Source organism: Chiloscyllium punctatum, chromosome 17 (assembly GCF_047496795.1).
Source record: "Chiloscyllium punctatum isolate Juve2018m chromosome 17, sChiPun1.3, whole genome shotgun sequence".
NCBI lineage: Eukaryota > Metazoa > Chordata > Chondrichthyes > Orectolobiformes > Hemiscylliidae > Chiloscyllium > Chiloscyllium punctatum.
The window spans coordinates 57364657-57380743 of record NC_092755.1 but is presented as its reverse complement, the minus strand read 5'-3'; the positions used below and the strand labels follow the sequence as shown (position 1 = coordinate 57380743).

Genomic DNA, 16087 nt, shown 5'->3' with positions numbered 1-16087 from the left:
TGGAAAAAAACCCAGCTGGATCACCAATGTCCTTTCGGGAAGGAAATCTGCCTTCCTTGTCTGGTCTGCTTTTACATGTGACTCCAGACCCACAGTGATGCAGTTGAGTCTTATCTGCCCTCTGGGCAATAAATGCTAGCCTAGCCAGTGATGCTCTCATCCCATGAATGTATTAATAAAAATCAGGGGAAGGGGAAATGACTGAGCCATATGGTTTGGTGTAGAGCTAAGACCGTTGTAAGTATTGTCCTTTTTCTAGCTGCAGGTTAAGCCATGTCCTGGATGGTATCTAGAAGAACACTGCTTGTACATATAAGCAGTTCAAAAAAGGAGAAACGGTTATTAACATTCTCTCATGCCACCACAAAATTGTAATTTAGAACACGGCACATTTTTACATTACATATGCATTCTTCCTATTACTAGACTATCATTTGGTGCATCTTGGGGGCAGTTGTAACTCTGTCTTGGTAGAGCGTTACATGCTGAGGACAAGGACAATGGTGGCTTTTGGCTTCTCTATTCTGAACCGGTCAGCCCCAGAAAAGATTTTCTGCAGATTGTGTCACCACTGCAATTGCATGGGTGGCATTCTCCTACAAGTAAGACTTCATGAGTCTACCAAATTGTTGTAAAATATTCTCTGGTTCACTAATATCCTCTAGGCAAGGCCACCTGCCACGTTTACCTGATCTGGTGCACATGTGACTGCAGGGCTACAGCAATCTGGTTGATTATAAGCCCCAGTGTAGTAGGAGACGGTTATGTTACTTAGCTAGCAATCCAGACGCCTGGACCAGCACTCTGATAACATGAATATGTATCCCATCACAGAAATCATTTAAATTTGGACTAAATAACAAAACACCAATTTTGGTGATCATGAAATGACACGAAATCCACCTGGTTCATTAATTAAGCAAATTCACTGACCGTAACAGGCCTGGTCTGTATGTAACTCCACAAACACAACTGTGGGCTTGATTCTCGACAGTCTTTTGAAATTGCCAAACCATCCGTTCAGTTGTATTAAGTCACTGCAATAAGGTCTAAAGAGTATAAAGTCTGATGGACAACACAACATCCAGCTAAGCATCAGACGCAACAAATCCCTCGGTCAAGCTAACTTTGACTTCCTCTTCACCAACATCTGGAGACTTGTGATAATATTGAGAGAGCTCTCCAATAGACTACTTAAATAATAACCTCGCAGTCATACTTGCTAAATAGTCCCTAACGTCACAGGCTCCTCCTCCACAATCCCTGAGTATTCCCTGGCCCATTGGCTGGACCGACCCACCTGATGGTGGTGGCACTGTTGATAGGGTGTGGTACTATTGCACCACACTGAATGAAGCACTTCAAGGTCGCAGCTTAAACCTCATCAAGGGCAAATAGGGGTGAGTAATAAATGCCAGCTGTGCCCATATTTCATGAACAAAAAGAAAATCTCTGATTATATCACAGGAGCTGGATCTGATGGCCTGTCCTCTGTACTTCTTCAAAACCTTTGCTCACCCAATACCAATTTCCTTGAAAGTGGGGGCTTGTTAGCTAATCATTGAATTCTGTAAACCTTCCTTCACTTCTGACATTGTCTGGGTAATGCATGAAGGAGAGTCAGGCACTCAAGAAAAGATGAACTATAATAGATATCTTCCCTGGCTTGCTCTCACAAGGTTGTTTATATGGCAAATAATTTCTAGTTTGCAGAATAACAATTTTGATGCAAATAAACCTATCAATAAATCTTAGTTAATAACTGGGAAATATTCAGTCCGTATATATTTTTGGATATATGTGACATGTATACATTCTACTTTAAAATAATTCTTTAGAATGTGAACATCATTGGCAGGAGAGATATATCAACATTTTCCCTTCACAGATCTCCATTCACTGCTAATCCTTTGCCTGTTGTATGAATATATTGTTTGCGTTGCTAATGCAATGTGTATTGATAAGGAGATGAAACAATTTCACAACACTAATTGCAGGGAGATCTTGGGCAGTGAAGACTTGTGGCCTCTACTTCTGGCATCCAGTGCAGCTCCAGCTATAATCCAACTCATGACTCTGCCATGGTGTCCAGAAAGCCCCAGGTACTTGCTGATTGACAGGGAGGACAAGAACATGTGCATGAAGGGTAAGTGGTTGGGAGAGGGGAAGATAAATTCATTTGTCTATTGGTTCAGGGATTGTGGGGATAGCTCCAACAGAAGTTACACCAAGTTGCTCTGTTCCTCCATTAGCACACTCTTCACATCATAGTGACACAGCTTTATTTATTTTTATAATTATGGTTTGTGAAGAGATTTTTATTTTGTTTATCTGCCTGCAATAGATAATGAAGATGGTACTTGCTTTCCAGTAATTGAGAGGAAAGAAAATCAATCACTTCATTGTCTGAACACACTGGTGGCACGGTGGCACAGTGGCTAGCACTGCTACCTCACAGCGCCAGAGACCTGGGTTCAATTCCTGCCTGAGGCAACTCTCTGTGTGGAGATTGCACATTCTCCCTGTGTCTCCATGAGTTTGCTCTGGTTTCCTCCTACAATCCAAAAATGTGCAGATTAGGTGAATTGGCCATTCTAAATTGCCTGTAGGGGGTGGGTTGCGGGTCAGTGTGGACTTGTTGGGCCTGTTTCCACACTGTAAGTAATCTAATCTAAAACCTCTGTGGGAATCTTTATGAAAATAAATCACTTCATTGTCTGAATACACCTCTGTGGGAATCTTTCAGAATTTCTTCACTGAAAATATGCTGTCCATTTCTATTCCTCCTGTCACAGAACAACCTCCAAATCTTCATGATAAACCGCATTGGATATCTGCTAATCCAACTAACACAGTGGGGACAATCAGTTAATGGGGACTGTAAGAAATCTGAAATGTTTTATCCAAGCTTAAATTAATATTATTTTTCTCAATCAATTAGTTAGGTAGAAATATATTTACAAGGATGTTGCCAGGGTTAGAGGGTTTGAGCTATAGGGAGAGGCTGAACAGACTGGGGCTGTTTTCCCTGGAGCATCGGAGGCTGAGGGGTGACCTTATAGAAGGTTTACAAAATTATGAGGGGCATGGATAGGGTAAATAGGCAAAGTCTTTTCCCTGGGGTGGGGGGTCCAGAACTAGAGGGCATAGGTTTAGGGTGATAGGGGCAAGATTTCAAAGAGACCTAAGGGGCAACTTTTTCACTCAGAGGGTGGTACGTGTACAGAATGAGCTGCCAGAGGAAGTGGTAGAGGCTGGTACAATTGCAATACTTAAAAAGCATCAGGATGAGTATATGAATAGGAAGGGTTTGGAGGGATATGGGCCGGGTGCTGACAGACGGGACTAGATTGGGTTGGGATATCTGGTCAGCACGGACGGGTTGGACCGAAGGGTCTGTTTCCATGCTGTACATCTCTATGACTCTATAAATCATAGATATCCCAATGCAGTATGGAGCAGGATCAGCTCCTCACGTCTGCTCTACCATTCCAGATCATGGCTGATCATCTACCTCATGCCGTTTTTCCATGCCATCACCATATCACTGAGTGTCTGTAGTACCTAGCAGTCTATTGGACATACTCAATAAGTGAGCTTGCACAGTTCTTTGATATAGAGAATGCCAAAAATTCATTACCCTCTAGCTGAAGATATTCCTCCTTATCTCAGTTTAAAATGGCTTGCCCTTTGTTTTGAGACTGTATTCTAGACCCTTCAGCAGGGGAACATCCTGTCAGGATCTGCTGTGTCTACCTCTTTAGACTTTTTTATGTTTAAATGAGATCAACTCTCATTCTTCTTAACGTTAGATTAATCCAACTCTTAATCTAAAATAATACCATAACAATGATTCAGTTGCTTTTTAGATAGTTTGCGGGGTTGGAGGGTTTGAACTACAGGGAGAGACTGGATAGGCTGGGGCTGTTTTCCCTGAGCGTCGGAGGCTGAAGGGTGACCTTATAGAGGTTTATAAAATCACAAGAGACATGGACGGGGTGAACAGCCAAGGGAGTTTTCCAAAATTAGAGGACAAAGGTTTAAGGTGAATGGAGGAAGATTGAAAATGGACCTAAGGGGCAATGCTTTCACGCAGAGGGTGGTGCGTATATAGAACAAGCTGCTAGAGGAAGTGGTGGAGGCTGGTACAATAACAACATTTCAAAGGCACCTTGAATAGGAAGTGTTTAGAGCCCACCTCTCCCTCGCATCTATCTCTCCATCCCGGAGGCTCCCTGCCTCCATTCCTGATGAAGGGCTTTTGCCCGAAATGTCGATTTTCCTGCTCCTCGGATGCTGCCTGGCCTGCTGTGCTTTTCCAGCACCACTCTAATCTAGACTCTGATCTCCAGCATCTGCAGTCCTCACTTTTGCCCAGTGTTTAGAGGGGTATGAGCCACATGCTGGCAATTGGGATGACATTCATTTAGGATATCTGGTTGGCATGGATGGATTGGATTGAAGGTTCTGATTCCATGCTGTACATCTCTATGACTCTATGACTTGAAGGAGGAAGCAAGTAACCGAATTCATCTCCAGGTATTTTGTATGAATGCTCCAATGTCTTTAATTGGTAGCTTTGTGAACGTCCAGATATGTAAATATGCTTGATTCCAGTCACGACCTCATCAGCCAACCTCTTTCAAATCCTTTCACGGTTGAACAGGAGCATTCTAAGAAAGGTTATCTATTCTAATTAGAGTGGAATAATATGGTCTCATTGACCCTCTGCTGACCCCAACATTGGCCTTTCCATTCCTTTAGCATTGAGGAAATTACGTGGAGAGATCAATTTCAATGCCGAAATGGATGAAATGCTAGAGGAGCAAAAAGCGCTCGAAGGTCAAAGGTCAAAGAAATTGTGGGATCTGTTCCGAGACCGCTCTGTCCAACGGCAATTGATCATCACGTTTGTGCTGGGTAGTGCCATGCAGTTATGTGGGAATGATGCTGTAAGTAAGACTGAGGTCCACTGGACAATTACCTAAAATGGCCCCATTTTAATTTTTTTCTTTAATTGTGAATCAAAATGTAAAAACAAAGGCCTGTTTTAAAACCAAGGCCTGTGGAAAGAATTGCTGCACTTTTGAAATCAAGTTATTGAAACTCATTTGAGTTTAGTATGCACTGTTGCTTTGCAAGATGTCAGGAAGGTCAGATAGATTGTAGTGGCACCAGGATGTGTGTGCTGTGAGATTCGGCCAGCAACAGGTTGCTGATTGGTTTGTCCAATTGTGACCAGCTGTGGATGCCAAAGGTCATTAGTCTGGTAACAGCTATCTGATTGGCGAGAATGAACAGTATAGAGGCAGAAGGTTTCTAGACTGGAAGAAGCGGGTATGTTTCTATATTTCTGCAATAAAAGTACCTAAGCCATTTATTTTCTCCCATCAATTGCTGCAAAACCTGCTGACTTTAACCAGTAACTCAAAGACTTTATAATTAGTATGCCTCCTGCAAAGAAGTGAAAGAATCTGGAGCAGAAGATCAGAAAACAGAAGGTCATGGTAAGCAAAAACATTGAATCCTGAGGATTCGCGCTTTTGAAGTGTGTTTCCCAGTACTATTTTTCTCCACCCATAACACCAATGTACTTGTACATGCCTGGGTGTTAGAGGGGTTTTAAAAAGGGGACAGAGCTACAACTAATAGAGTTTTATGTTGAAAATTCATAGCTTTGTTTGCTTGCGGCCAGGATTTATTTATTTGGTAGTAACTAATAGTTCTTGTTAGGTACAGGAGCCTGGCCAGAGTTTTCTGTTAACCTGATTCCAGTAAACAGGCAAATTGAGGACATTGCATAATACAATTAAATCATTATCTTTCCTGGCAACACCAGTACTGGGGATTAGCAAACAGAGAAATTTCCCAAATTTCCCATAATAATGAAACACTATCTCACTGTACTAGTGTACACCTCCATCTGAATATGCTCATCAGTTGGGGTTTTCTGGATGCTGAAAGACTATGTTGTGTTTTTGCCTTGTCGCTGCAGTCAGGTGCTCATTGTCTATCCAACATGTGGTCATGGTAAAAGACAAATGTTGCACAAAAGCTAGTAGGAAGTACTAGATTCCTGTGTTTATTTAATAATATGCATAGCTATACAGACCATGTGTGTAACAAAATGATCCTAAAAGTGCTCTTTCTTTCAAGTGTTCTTGCCATTACTCCCTCACTGCTTTCATTGAATTGTAGAATCCATACAGGTCATTTGATCCATTGTGTCTGCACTGACTCTCTGGTGAGCATCGTCCTATCCCTGTAACCCCCCCATTTACCATTGTTAACCCACCAAGCCTACACACGAGCCAATTTAGCATGGCGAATCCACCAAACCTACATATCTTTGGATTCTAAGATGAAACCCACACAGACAGTGGGAGAATGTGCAAACTCCACACAGACAGTCATCCAAGGCTGGAATTGAACTCAAGTACCTGGCACTGTGAGGCAACAGTGCTAGCCACTGGGCCATCCTTTCTTGGATTTCCTGATGACTTCTTACTAACTTCACCCATAAGTTGTTCTCCGGTGTCAAGTTCCCAGCCTAACTGTTAACTCTGTGCAGAATCGAGTTCAAGCAATGCCTGGCATGAGGGAGATAGTGGTGGTGGTTGGGGGTGGGGTGGGGTGTGGGAGGTGGAAGGTCTTCTCGCCCACAGATTCACGGGTGGCATGGTGGCACAGTGGTTAGCACTGCTGCCTCACAGCACCAGAGACCCGGGTTCAATTCCTGCCTCAGGCGACTGACTGTGTGGAGTTTGCACATTCTCCCTGTGTCTGTGTGGGTTTCCTCCGGGTGCTTCGGTTTCCTCCCACAGTCCAAAGATGTGCAGGTCAGGTGAATTGGCCACACTGAATTGCCCGTAGTGTTAGGTAAGGGGTAAATGTAGGAGAATGGGTGGGTTGCGCTTTGGCGGGTCGGTGTGGACTTGTTGGGCTGAAGGGCCTGTTTCCACAATGTAAGTAATCTAATCTAATTGGGTGGCCTGGCTTTCTGGAGTCAGGAAAGTGGAACAGCGTGGGAATCGTTTCGAGTGGGGGGGCCTGAAACAGAGCAGGGTCTTACGTTTCCACAGTACCCAAAAGCTGAGTCAGTTAATTAAGCACTGACTACCTGTGGATGAGCCAGCAGCCCACTGGTAGACTTTTGGGAGGCATTGTAGACCTGGGGAAATAATGAATGCAAAAGGTATTTTTAAATGTCAGTGGATTTGAGGAGAATGTGTTTTGAATGACTCATTAATATGTCTAATCAACTTCCTGTTGTCGGCTGGTGGAGTTCCTGTGTTGGGCCCTTCCTGTGCCAACACTAAATATAAAACAATTTATTTACTTATGAAAGTTAGATGGAGATATTCCCACACACTAATGGCCACCATGTCTGCTCTGGTGAGTTCTGTTAAATTCCTCCCTCTGTGCATCTAAGCACATTTGCAGCATAGCTTTACCTTTTTAAGCCTTGTTATAAATAAGCAATTGGGTATACACTATTTCAATATGTAGAAGCAACCACTACATTGTAGGAAAAGCTGATTCTGTACAGAAGACTTTTATAGAATAAGATATTTAATTAATGTATGCATGTGAGTTCATCGTTAGGCTCCAAATTTTATTTACACTTTATCTACTTATTACAAGTTTTCTGTATTAACAGAGCCTCACTATATTTTGTTGGACTCGAGAAATTTTGACACCTTTTCTTTCCACCAGACATATACATATGCTGTGTATATATTTAATGCTGCTGGAATTCCTAAAGAAAAGATTCAATATGCCACAATTGGAACTGGGTGCTGTGAGTTTACCACTTCACTAACAAGTGTACGTATTGTTTAATTCCTATTGTGCTCCACAGTGAAACAATTTCTGTCTGATTTCTTCATTTTGTTTAGTTGGGTATCATTCACTTATTTTCAACGTCTGATGTTCCCTTTCCTCCTCACCAGAATCAAACGTATTGATCTGCATTCAGCTTCTTTGATTTTGACTCATAATCAGTTGGTGTATCTAATACTGTGAAACTTAGAACTATTCAAGTCTCCTGTCCCTTCTCAGAGTCTAAAGGGTAATCCACAATTGAAAATATGTTATCTTATGGATAATGTGCAAGGTAATGTGGTGGTTCTCAAACTAGAGTCTGTTGATTTCTGAGAATCTGTAGAGGTTCTATGGACCTTGTAAAGAGACTGGGAACAAGTGCAGCCACCACATAAGCAACACAGTGTGATTCACCTAGGAGGAACGCACACAAGGAGAGACAGATAATGCAGTGAGAAACAGACACACCTATCCCACTGATTTATGCAAGTAAATAACCATTTTTCTAAATTCATTGTTCAACATTGTTTACATGCAGCGCTTTCATACGATAATATAGTGTCATAATTTAGATGGGACTACTGATCAATTTGAATTCCATTTTAACCAGATAAAGTTTGGGAGTCTCTGCCTATAGCTCAAACCCTCAAACCCTGGCAGCATCCTTGTAAATCTTTTTTGTGAATCCTTTCAAGCTTAACAACATCTTTCCTATAGCAGGGAGACCAGAATTGAACACAGTATTCCAGAAGTGGCCTAACTAATATCCTGTACAGTATTAAGACACGGGGTAAACTCTCCTGCTTAATTTAAAACTAGCAACACAGAAAAGATCTATCTCCTGCAGTAGTGTGTGAAAATTCAATAGGCCAAGAACTAGTTAAGTAAAAATTAACAAGTTTAATTCTTAAAGTATAACAGAGAATACTTAACTAACAACTATTAACAAGTCCTTACTCTAACCTATCTTTTACCTTCCCTTATATACTAGTCCGATAAAACTCCAAATTACAATTTACAAAATAAAACTTCTTACCTCAATATCCAGGTAGCTTTCAGTTCTTTTATTTGGATCTTCCTGTGTCTTATTTTCGTCTTCTTAGGGATTCTGCTTCACAGGTTACTGATCGATAAAGGGACTTTTAAGAGAGCTATTTTTCAGGCTGTCTTTTTACATGCTGGTAGTTTGGCAGTCCTCCTATCAACTGTTCAATTTTCCCCAGTCTAGTACCCCCAAAGCATCAGATTGTGTCATTGGCTTTTAAGATTGTCAATTTACTAAAGTCAAACTGGATTGGAGTTTGGAGTTTTTAGGGGTACAATTTAAACTGATTAGCCTAATTCAAATCTGCTTTGTTGTTTCCAGGCAACCAGCTACCCTAGCTACCCCAGTAGCTGGAGTTCATGTTACATTGTATCTTATTGAGAACACTTGGTGCTGTCACTGCGAGCTTTTAAGTCTCTTAAAGGTACAGTACACCCACATCTTCATAATAACTGCCACAACATGACATCCCAACTCTTATACAGTACTCTGTTAACTGACAAATTAAGGCAAGCATACCAAATGTCTTCTTCACCAATACTTGTGACTCTACACTCAAGGAACTATCCACCTGCACTCCAAGGTCTCTTTGTTCAGCACACTCCCAGGGCCTTCCCTTAAGTGTATAAGTCCTGCCCTAATTTGCCCTTCCAAAATGCAGTGCCTCACATTTATCTAAATTAAACTCCATTTGCCACTCCTCAGCCCAGTGGCTCATCTGATTAAGATCCCGTTGGACTCTGAGGTGACCTTCTTCACTGTCCACTACACCTCCAATTTTGGGGTCATCTGCAAAAACACTAACTGTTTCTCCTATATTCACATCAAATCCTTTACATAAATGACAAAAAGCAGTGGACCCAGCATCAATCCTTGTGGCACACAGTTGGTCACAGGCAGGGCTTGATTGGCAGGGGTACTGGAAGAATTCTGAGCAATTGGACTTATACATTTTATGGTGAGGTCTTGGAGAGTGTTGCTGAACAAAGAGACCTTGGAGTGCAGGTTCATAGCTCCTTGAAAGTGGAATCACAGGTAGATAGGATAGTGAAGAAAGCATTTGGTATGCTTGCCTTTATTGGTCAGAGCACTGAGTATAGGCATTGGGAGGTCATGTTGAAGCTGTACAGGACATTGGCTAGGCCACTTTTGGAATAATGTGTGCAATTCTGGTCTCCTTCCTTGCTTTGGGAAGGATGTTGTGAAATTTGAAAAGGTTCAGAAAAGATTTACAAGGATGTTGCCAGGGTTGGAGGATTTGAACTACAGGGAGAGGCTGAATAGACTGAATAGGCTGAGGTTGTTTTCCCAGGAGCGTCGGAGGCTGAGGGGTGACCTTATAGAGATTTATAAAATCATGAGGGGCATGGATAGGATAAATAGACACGGTCTTTTCCCTGGGGTAGGGATGTCTAGAGCTAAAGGGTATAGGTTTAGGGCGAGAGGGAAAATATTTAAAAGGAACCTAAGGGGCAACAGTTTCACACAGAGGGTGGTGCGTGTATGGAATGAGCTGTCAGAGAAAGTGGTGGAGGCTGGTACAATTACAACATTTAAAAGGCATCTGGAGGAGTATATGAATAGGAAGGGTTTAGAGGGATATGGGCCAAATGCTGGCAAATGGTACTAGATTAACTTAGGATATCTGGTCGGCATGGACGAGTTGGACTGAATATAAGAAAATAAGAGAGTGAAGTGTAAGGTTAAGGGTAGCCATGGGGATCAGAATGGGTGTAGTGGAAAGAACAGGAATATGAAGGAAGATTGTGTAAGAGCCAATCGTCACAGGTGGGTAATGAAGAATGGAAGGGAGTTCCAGATGAAAGAGGAAGGCCATCCACATTAATGGTGGAAAAGGTGGAGAGAAGGAGGGTAGAGAGCAGCCAAGTTAAATGACTACTTCTTTCTGAATTCACAAAACAAGACTTCATGGAGAATGTACAGTTCATATGAGAGGGGTCCAAGATGTGTTTGCACATGTTCCTGCACAGCACAAAACATCCAACTTAGCAAAATGAAACAGTAATTGAAAAATATTGTTGTACAAGCACTCAGGTCTAAGCACTGAAGGGATCCACTCACTGAACAATAACAGTGAATAAGCTCTAAATCCTAACATCAACATCCCAACCATTCATTGAACTGCAGAGGGTATCTAAGACTCACCAACCATCATGATGTTGGTAAGGGAGGTGGTTATCCTACATGTAGCTCTGCAGTAGCATTCCTAACCCATGTATCTGAACATTAAAAATGGGGGGATGAAAATATTATGCAGGCTGTTGATTCTAAGTTGGTAGGTCTGCATTGCAGGGGATAACAGAGGTCATCAAGAGTCAGATTGAGCTAATTGTAGCATGCATGGAAAATAAAGAGATCTTGCACATGACAGAATGAGGAAAAGGAAGTCATGCGTCATGGAGGATGCACCTCACCCTGAAGAGATGGGTGTAAGCTTTTGCCAAACGCATGTGCAGCCTGAGAGAGACCCAAAAGGCATCACGACTGTGTCAAGATCTCAAATGGAAAGCAACTATCTCATTCCTGTTGTTTCTTTACAGATGAACACTTTCATGATAGATCTTTGACTAATTAACTGTAGCAGCTGCACTAGCATTACTGAGGTTAAGGAGGGTGGGGAGAGGTCGGAGGAATGGCCAGTGCCAATAGAACCAGATACATGAAGCTCAGCAGGGGCCATTGTGGGTGAGCATGCAGTGCCTGGAAACAGGAACCACTGTCTTCGGTACAACTGATCAGTGTACTGAGGCAGGATAGGTGTTGCCATTACCTACGGATGATTAAAACGTAGCGCTGAGACCTATTTGCATGACTAAGGATGCTGTCACTTATACTTGCTACTTTGTACAGGCAGATCTGTAGGTGACTGGCTTCGGACACAACCCGTGGCACGAAAGATCACAGCAGCCTTAAACTGCCTTGCCCTTGGCCCCTCTCAAACTTCATCAGGGGGCATTTGTGGCATCTCCCAATTAGTAGCCCACAAGTGAGTTCACCATTACACTTTACAAGAAAGCAATCCCCTTTGTCCAGTTCACCGTGGACCCAGAGAGCCAAGGTGCCCAGATGTGCAGATTTTGCAGCTGTCTCTGGGTTCTCTCAGGTGTAAGGAGCCATCGATTGCCGTGAACTCAGAACTCCAAGGCATCATCCAGCCAGATGCTTGAACTGAAAGAGACTTTACGCCCTCAATGCCCAGTTTGTTTGTGACCCTCACAGACATCAATTCCTGGAAGTATATGCTTCCTATCCATTTTGCACAACTCCCAGGTTCCTCAACTATTGCTGTCTTCACCATATTGTTATGACACAGAGGTTGAACCTCTCTGTCAATTAAAACCAAATACCCAGAAAAGTTTACCTCGCTTCGTAATCTGTTAAAATCTGAGTGAGTAATAGAGAACTCCTAAGTTCCACTATTTAAAGAAAAAAAATTTTTCCTAACTCTAATAGTGAACACTAAACAAAAGCTATTCACAAATCCAAGCCCCATTTTCTTTATTACTTACTGTCAGACCTCAATTGTATAAAAATGCTGTTTCAATTATCAACCATTACATTGACTTAATCTTAAGTCCATACAGTCTCTGTCTTCTCTGCTGTCTTCAGTCTTCTGTCTGCTGATCTCCCAGGTCATCTTCTTCTTACTGCAAGTATGTTTTACAGGAAAAGGTACCTCTTTGATAGAAAGTGTCTTCTAATTTCTTTGAGAGCAAGTTATTACATGTGCAGTTAGCTCTCCGGCTCTAAGGCAGCTCTCTGCTGATCGGTGGCAGTTGCTCTCTGACCAAATTTTCAAAATGCTTTGGTTTTATACCCCAACATCATTATTTTCATGGGTCTGATATTGTCAAAACAATAAACTTAACCTTGATTGGGATTTAGTGTTGGGAGCATAATTTAAAGTAATTGGTTAAATTTGAATTGTTGTCAAAATAGCAACCTAAACTCGGGGTATTCATTTAACAGCCAACTGTTACATGTATTTATTTTGGAACAACCCGTTTCCCAGCCTTTCCATTTGGGCAGCTGAGCCTGCATTTTAAGCTTACTTCAATATTCAGAAAACACTCTCTATTTTAAAGTGAACATACACTCATTCGACTTTGTGACTATACCATCTCCATGCTGTGTCATGGAGAACCAAAAGGTATAGTGCACAAAACTCAGACAGAGGCTGATTAAAATAAAATCAGGGGATGTCAGCTTTGCTACTGTTGCTCATCCCGAATTGACCTGAAGAAGGTGATGGTGCTGATTATACATTCACGGGAGCCATCATTGAACAGAGAATTGACCTTCTGAAACTGTGCTTCTGTTGCCTGGACTGCACAGCTGGAACACTTCAGATCTTGGCTGGACAAGGTCTTCAAATTGGTGACTGTTCAATGCGCCCTGCACAGTTTAGCTCTACGATGGGGTGAGAATTTAAAAGATGGGGAGATGGACCAGCCACCTGACTCTACAGATGAGAAGAAAGGGGGAATCTGACAGCGATGCTGAGAGAGGCAACACTGATGTTGAGGATGCTGAAGAAGCCCGTACAGTAGTGAGACAAGACTGATATGTCCGAGAAACCCTGACAGTGGCTAGATTTGAGGGTGATTAACTTTGCATTAACGTGTGAACAATCAGCACTAGAAGCCAATTATGGCACAGAGATGTTCCTGCCATCAAGGAATTGCTCGCTTTAAATCTAAACGTGAAGATACTTTATTTGCAATTAATTGAAACTTAATTCATTCCCTTGACACCAGTAACCTCCTGTTCAATTTCCTAGACAGAATTTGTTTGGAATAATTACAGAGTATGTGCTTCTGAGACTCAAACCTCAGTGAGTTACAGGCATTTTCCATGAGACAGCATAAATGGTTAGAAACTTTAAGAGATTGGAAGTGACCACAGGACTGTCATACAACATGTTATAGTTGTGTCAAATGTCTCACTGTGCAGAACGTTGAAACCCAGGTGCTCAAAGTGATATCAGAGTTGTTTAATCTTTCTTTTCATACTGCCATTTCCTGGTGCCAACTCGGCAGTAAAACTTGAGGGCATTGTAGCACTGTGGTAGTGTCCCTACCTTTAAGTCGTAAGGCCTGGATTCAAGAGCTACCTACTCTAGAGTTGTGTGATAACATCACTGAAGGATTGATTGGAAAATATAAAAAAATTGTAGAGTGGGTATATAATTGGCTAATGAAGTTCAGCACAGATCAAAGTAAGGTAGTACAGTTTGGTCGGAAGAATAGTGAGGTCAGTTATTACTTGGAAAAGTCCCAGGATGAAGTGAGGTAGGAAATAAAGGTCATTGGAGTACAAAAAGCACTAATTATAGAAAGTTGCACCACAGGTTAGTAAAGTTACAAACCAAGTTTGATGCCAGGCTTTATTTCTAATGGGACAAAACTAAAAAGTCAGGAAGTTGTCCCAAACCTGCAGCCAATCTTATAACAACTTAAGTGTTGCTCTAATTGTAACATCATAAAAAAAAGATGTTGGACCACTGGAGAGGGTGCAGTGGAGATCAACAGGAATGATACTAAAAAATGTGTGGGTATACATTTCAACAGAAGATTGAGATGCTGGCTGTCTATTCTTGATAAAAAGAAGGCTGCAGGGTGAATCAATAGAGGTACTTAAAATCATGAGAGGTTTGGATAACATAGATATAGAAATAATTTTTCCTGTTGGGGGAAACAGCATAAGTAGAGACTATCAATATAATCAAATGCACTGTATGGTATGTGTATACTTTAGTGTATATGCATATTTATTCTGTGGTTGTACCATCCTATATAAAAAAAGCCACCTTTTCGTCCTTTTGATTATATTTTAAGCCCATCCATGATGTTTTGATGACTGATACAGCTGCTCAAGTGTCTTTGGGGTTCCATTGTTTTCCAACTTTTCATGATTTAGTTAGTATCATATTCTGTCCATTGAAATTAGATAATATCATATTCATATGCATTGAAATCTATTTGCCTCAGTTTTGCGCTTTCACTTAACCAATATTTCTTTGTAAAGATATGCTCCAATGTATTGCTTACAAGGCTACCGATCTTTGAGTCATTGATAAATATGAAGCTTTCTATTCCATCATTTATAAATACAATGAATCACTGATGACCCACCACAGATTGCTGCAGGAAGGCGCCAGTAATGTCCAGTCAATTCGATTACCTGAACATCATCCTTACTCTTTGTCTCCAGATGATCAGCCAATTATTGAATGGCACAGGTCAACAATTTCTTGCAATACTTTCAACTTCAACAATAGCTAACAGTCGCTTTCAATACACTTTACCCAGTAACTGCTGTTTAAATGCTACCCAGGGACATTCCACTGTCCTACTTTATGGTACCTCATTCAAAAATGTAATCAAGTTCATTTGGCATCACATACTCTTCAGTAATCCATGGCAGTTCCTTCTAATTAAGTAAGGGGGTGGCTCAGTGGATTTATCGCTGGACCAATCAATCCAGTAATTCCAGTAATGACCAGAGGTCCCAGGTTCAAATTCTGCTATGGGAAAATATCATTAATTCAATTGAACTGAATTCAACAACAATCTGGAATTAAGAATGTAATGATAACTAAGAAACCATTGTCAGGGAAAAGCCCATCTGGTTCACTAATGCCCTTTACAAAAGGAAACTGCCATCCTTATCTGGTCAGGTTTACATATGACTCCATACCCACAATTTGGTCAACTCTTAACAACCCTCTGGCCAATCAGAGCTCAATTGAATGAATTAAAAAAACTATACTGAAACTGTCTATGATTTAATATTGAGCAAGTGGCCCAAATAGATTAGATTACAGTATGGAAACATACCCTTCAGCCCAACAAGTCCACGCCAACCCACTGAAGCCCAACCCACCCATACCCCTAACCTAACACTACAGGCAATTTAGCATGGCCAATTCTTCTGGCCTGGGGGAGGAAACCCACACAGACATGGGGAGAATGCACAAACTCCACACAGTCAGTTGCCTGAGGCAGGAATTGAACCTGGGTCTCTGGCGCTGTGAGGCAGCAGTGCTAACCACTGTGCCACCGTGTTGCCCACAAATCACATTAAGTTTCAGAATCATAACTCAACTGCATGATGACATTTCATGAAGTTTAGGATAGATTGCACATTGAAGTCTGTGTTCTGCTATTATCTAACTGGTGTAAAAGTTTTGAAAAA

At 41.6% G+C, this 16087-nt stretch overlaps 1 protein-coding gene across 3 annotated transcripts in view; it reads left to right on the top strand.

Moving 5' to 3' along the window:
• The window catches only part of LOC140487865 (solute carrier family 2, facilitated glucose transporter member 11-like), a 51737-nt gene that overhangs the window by 14620 nt on the left and 21030 nt on the right, over positions 1 to 16087 (top strand). For 2 of the 3 annotated variants that reach the window (XM_072587226.1, XM_072587227.1), the window contains exons 6-8: positions 1998 to 2146; positions 4765 to 4952; positions 7717 to 7827. In XM_072587226.1, coding sequence (XP_072443327.1) covers positions 1998 to 2146; positions 4765 to 4952; positions 7717 to 7827 — 448 coding nt within the window. The remainder of the gene's footprint in view (positions 1 to 1997; positions 2147 to 4764; positions 4953 to 7716; positions 7828 to 16087) is intronic. The other variant, XM_072587228.1, reaches the window with a different exon arrangement.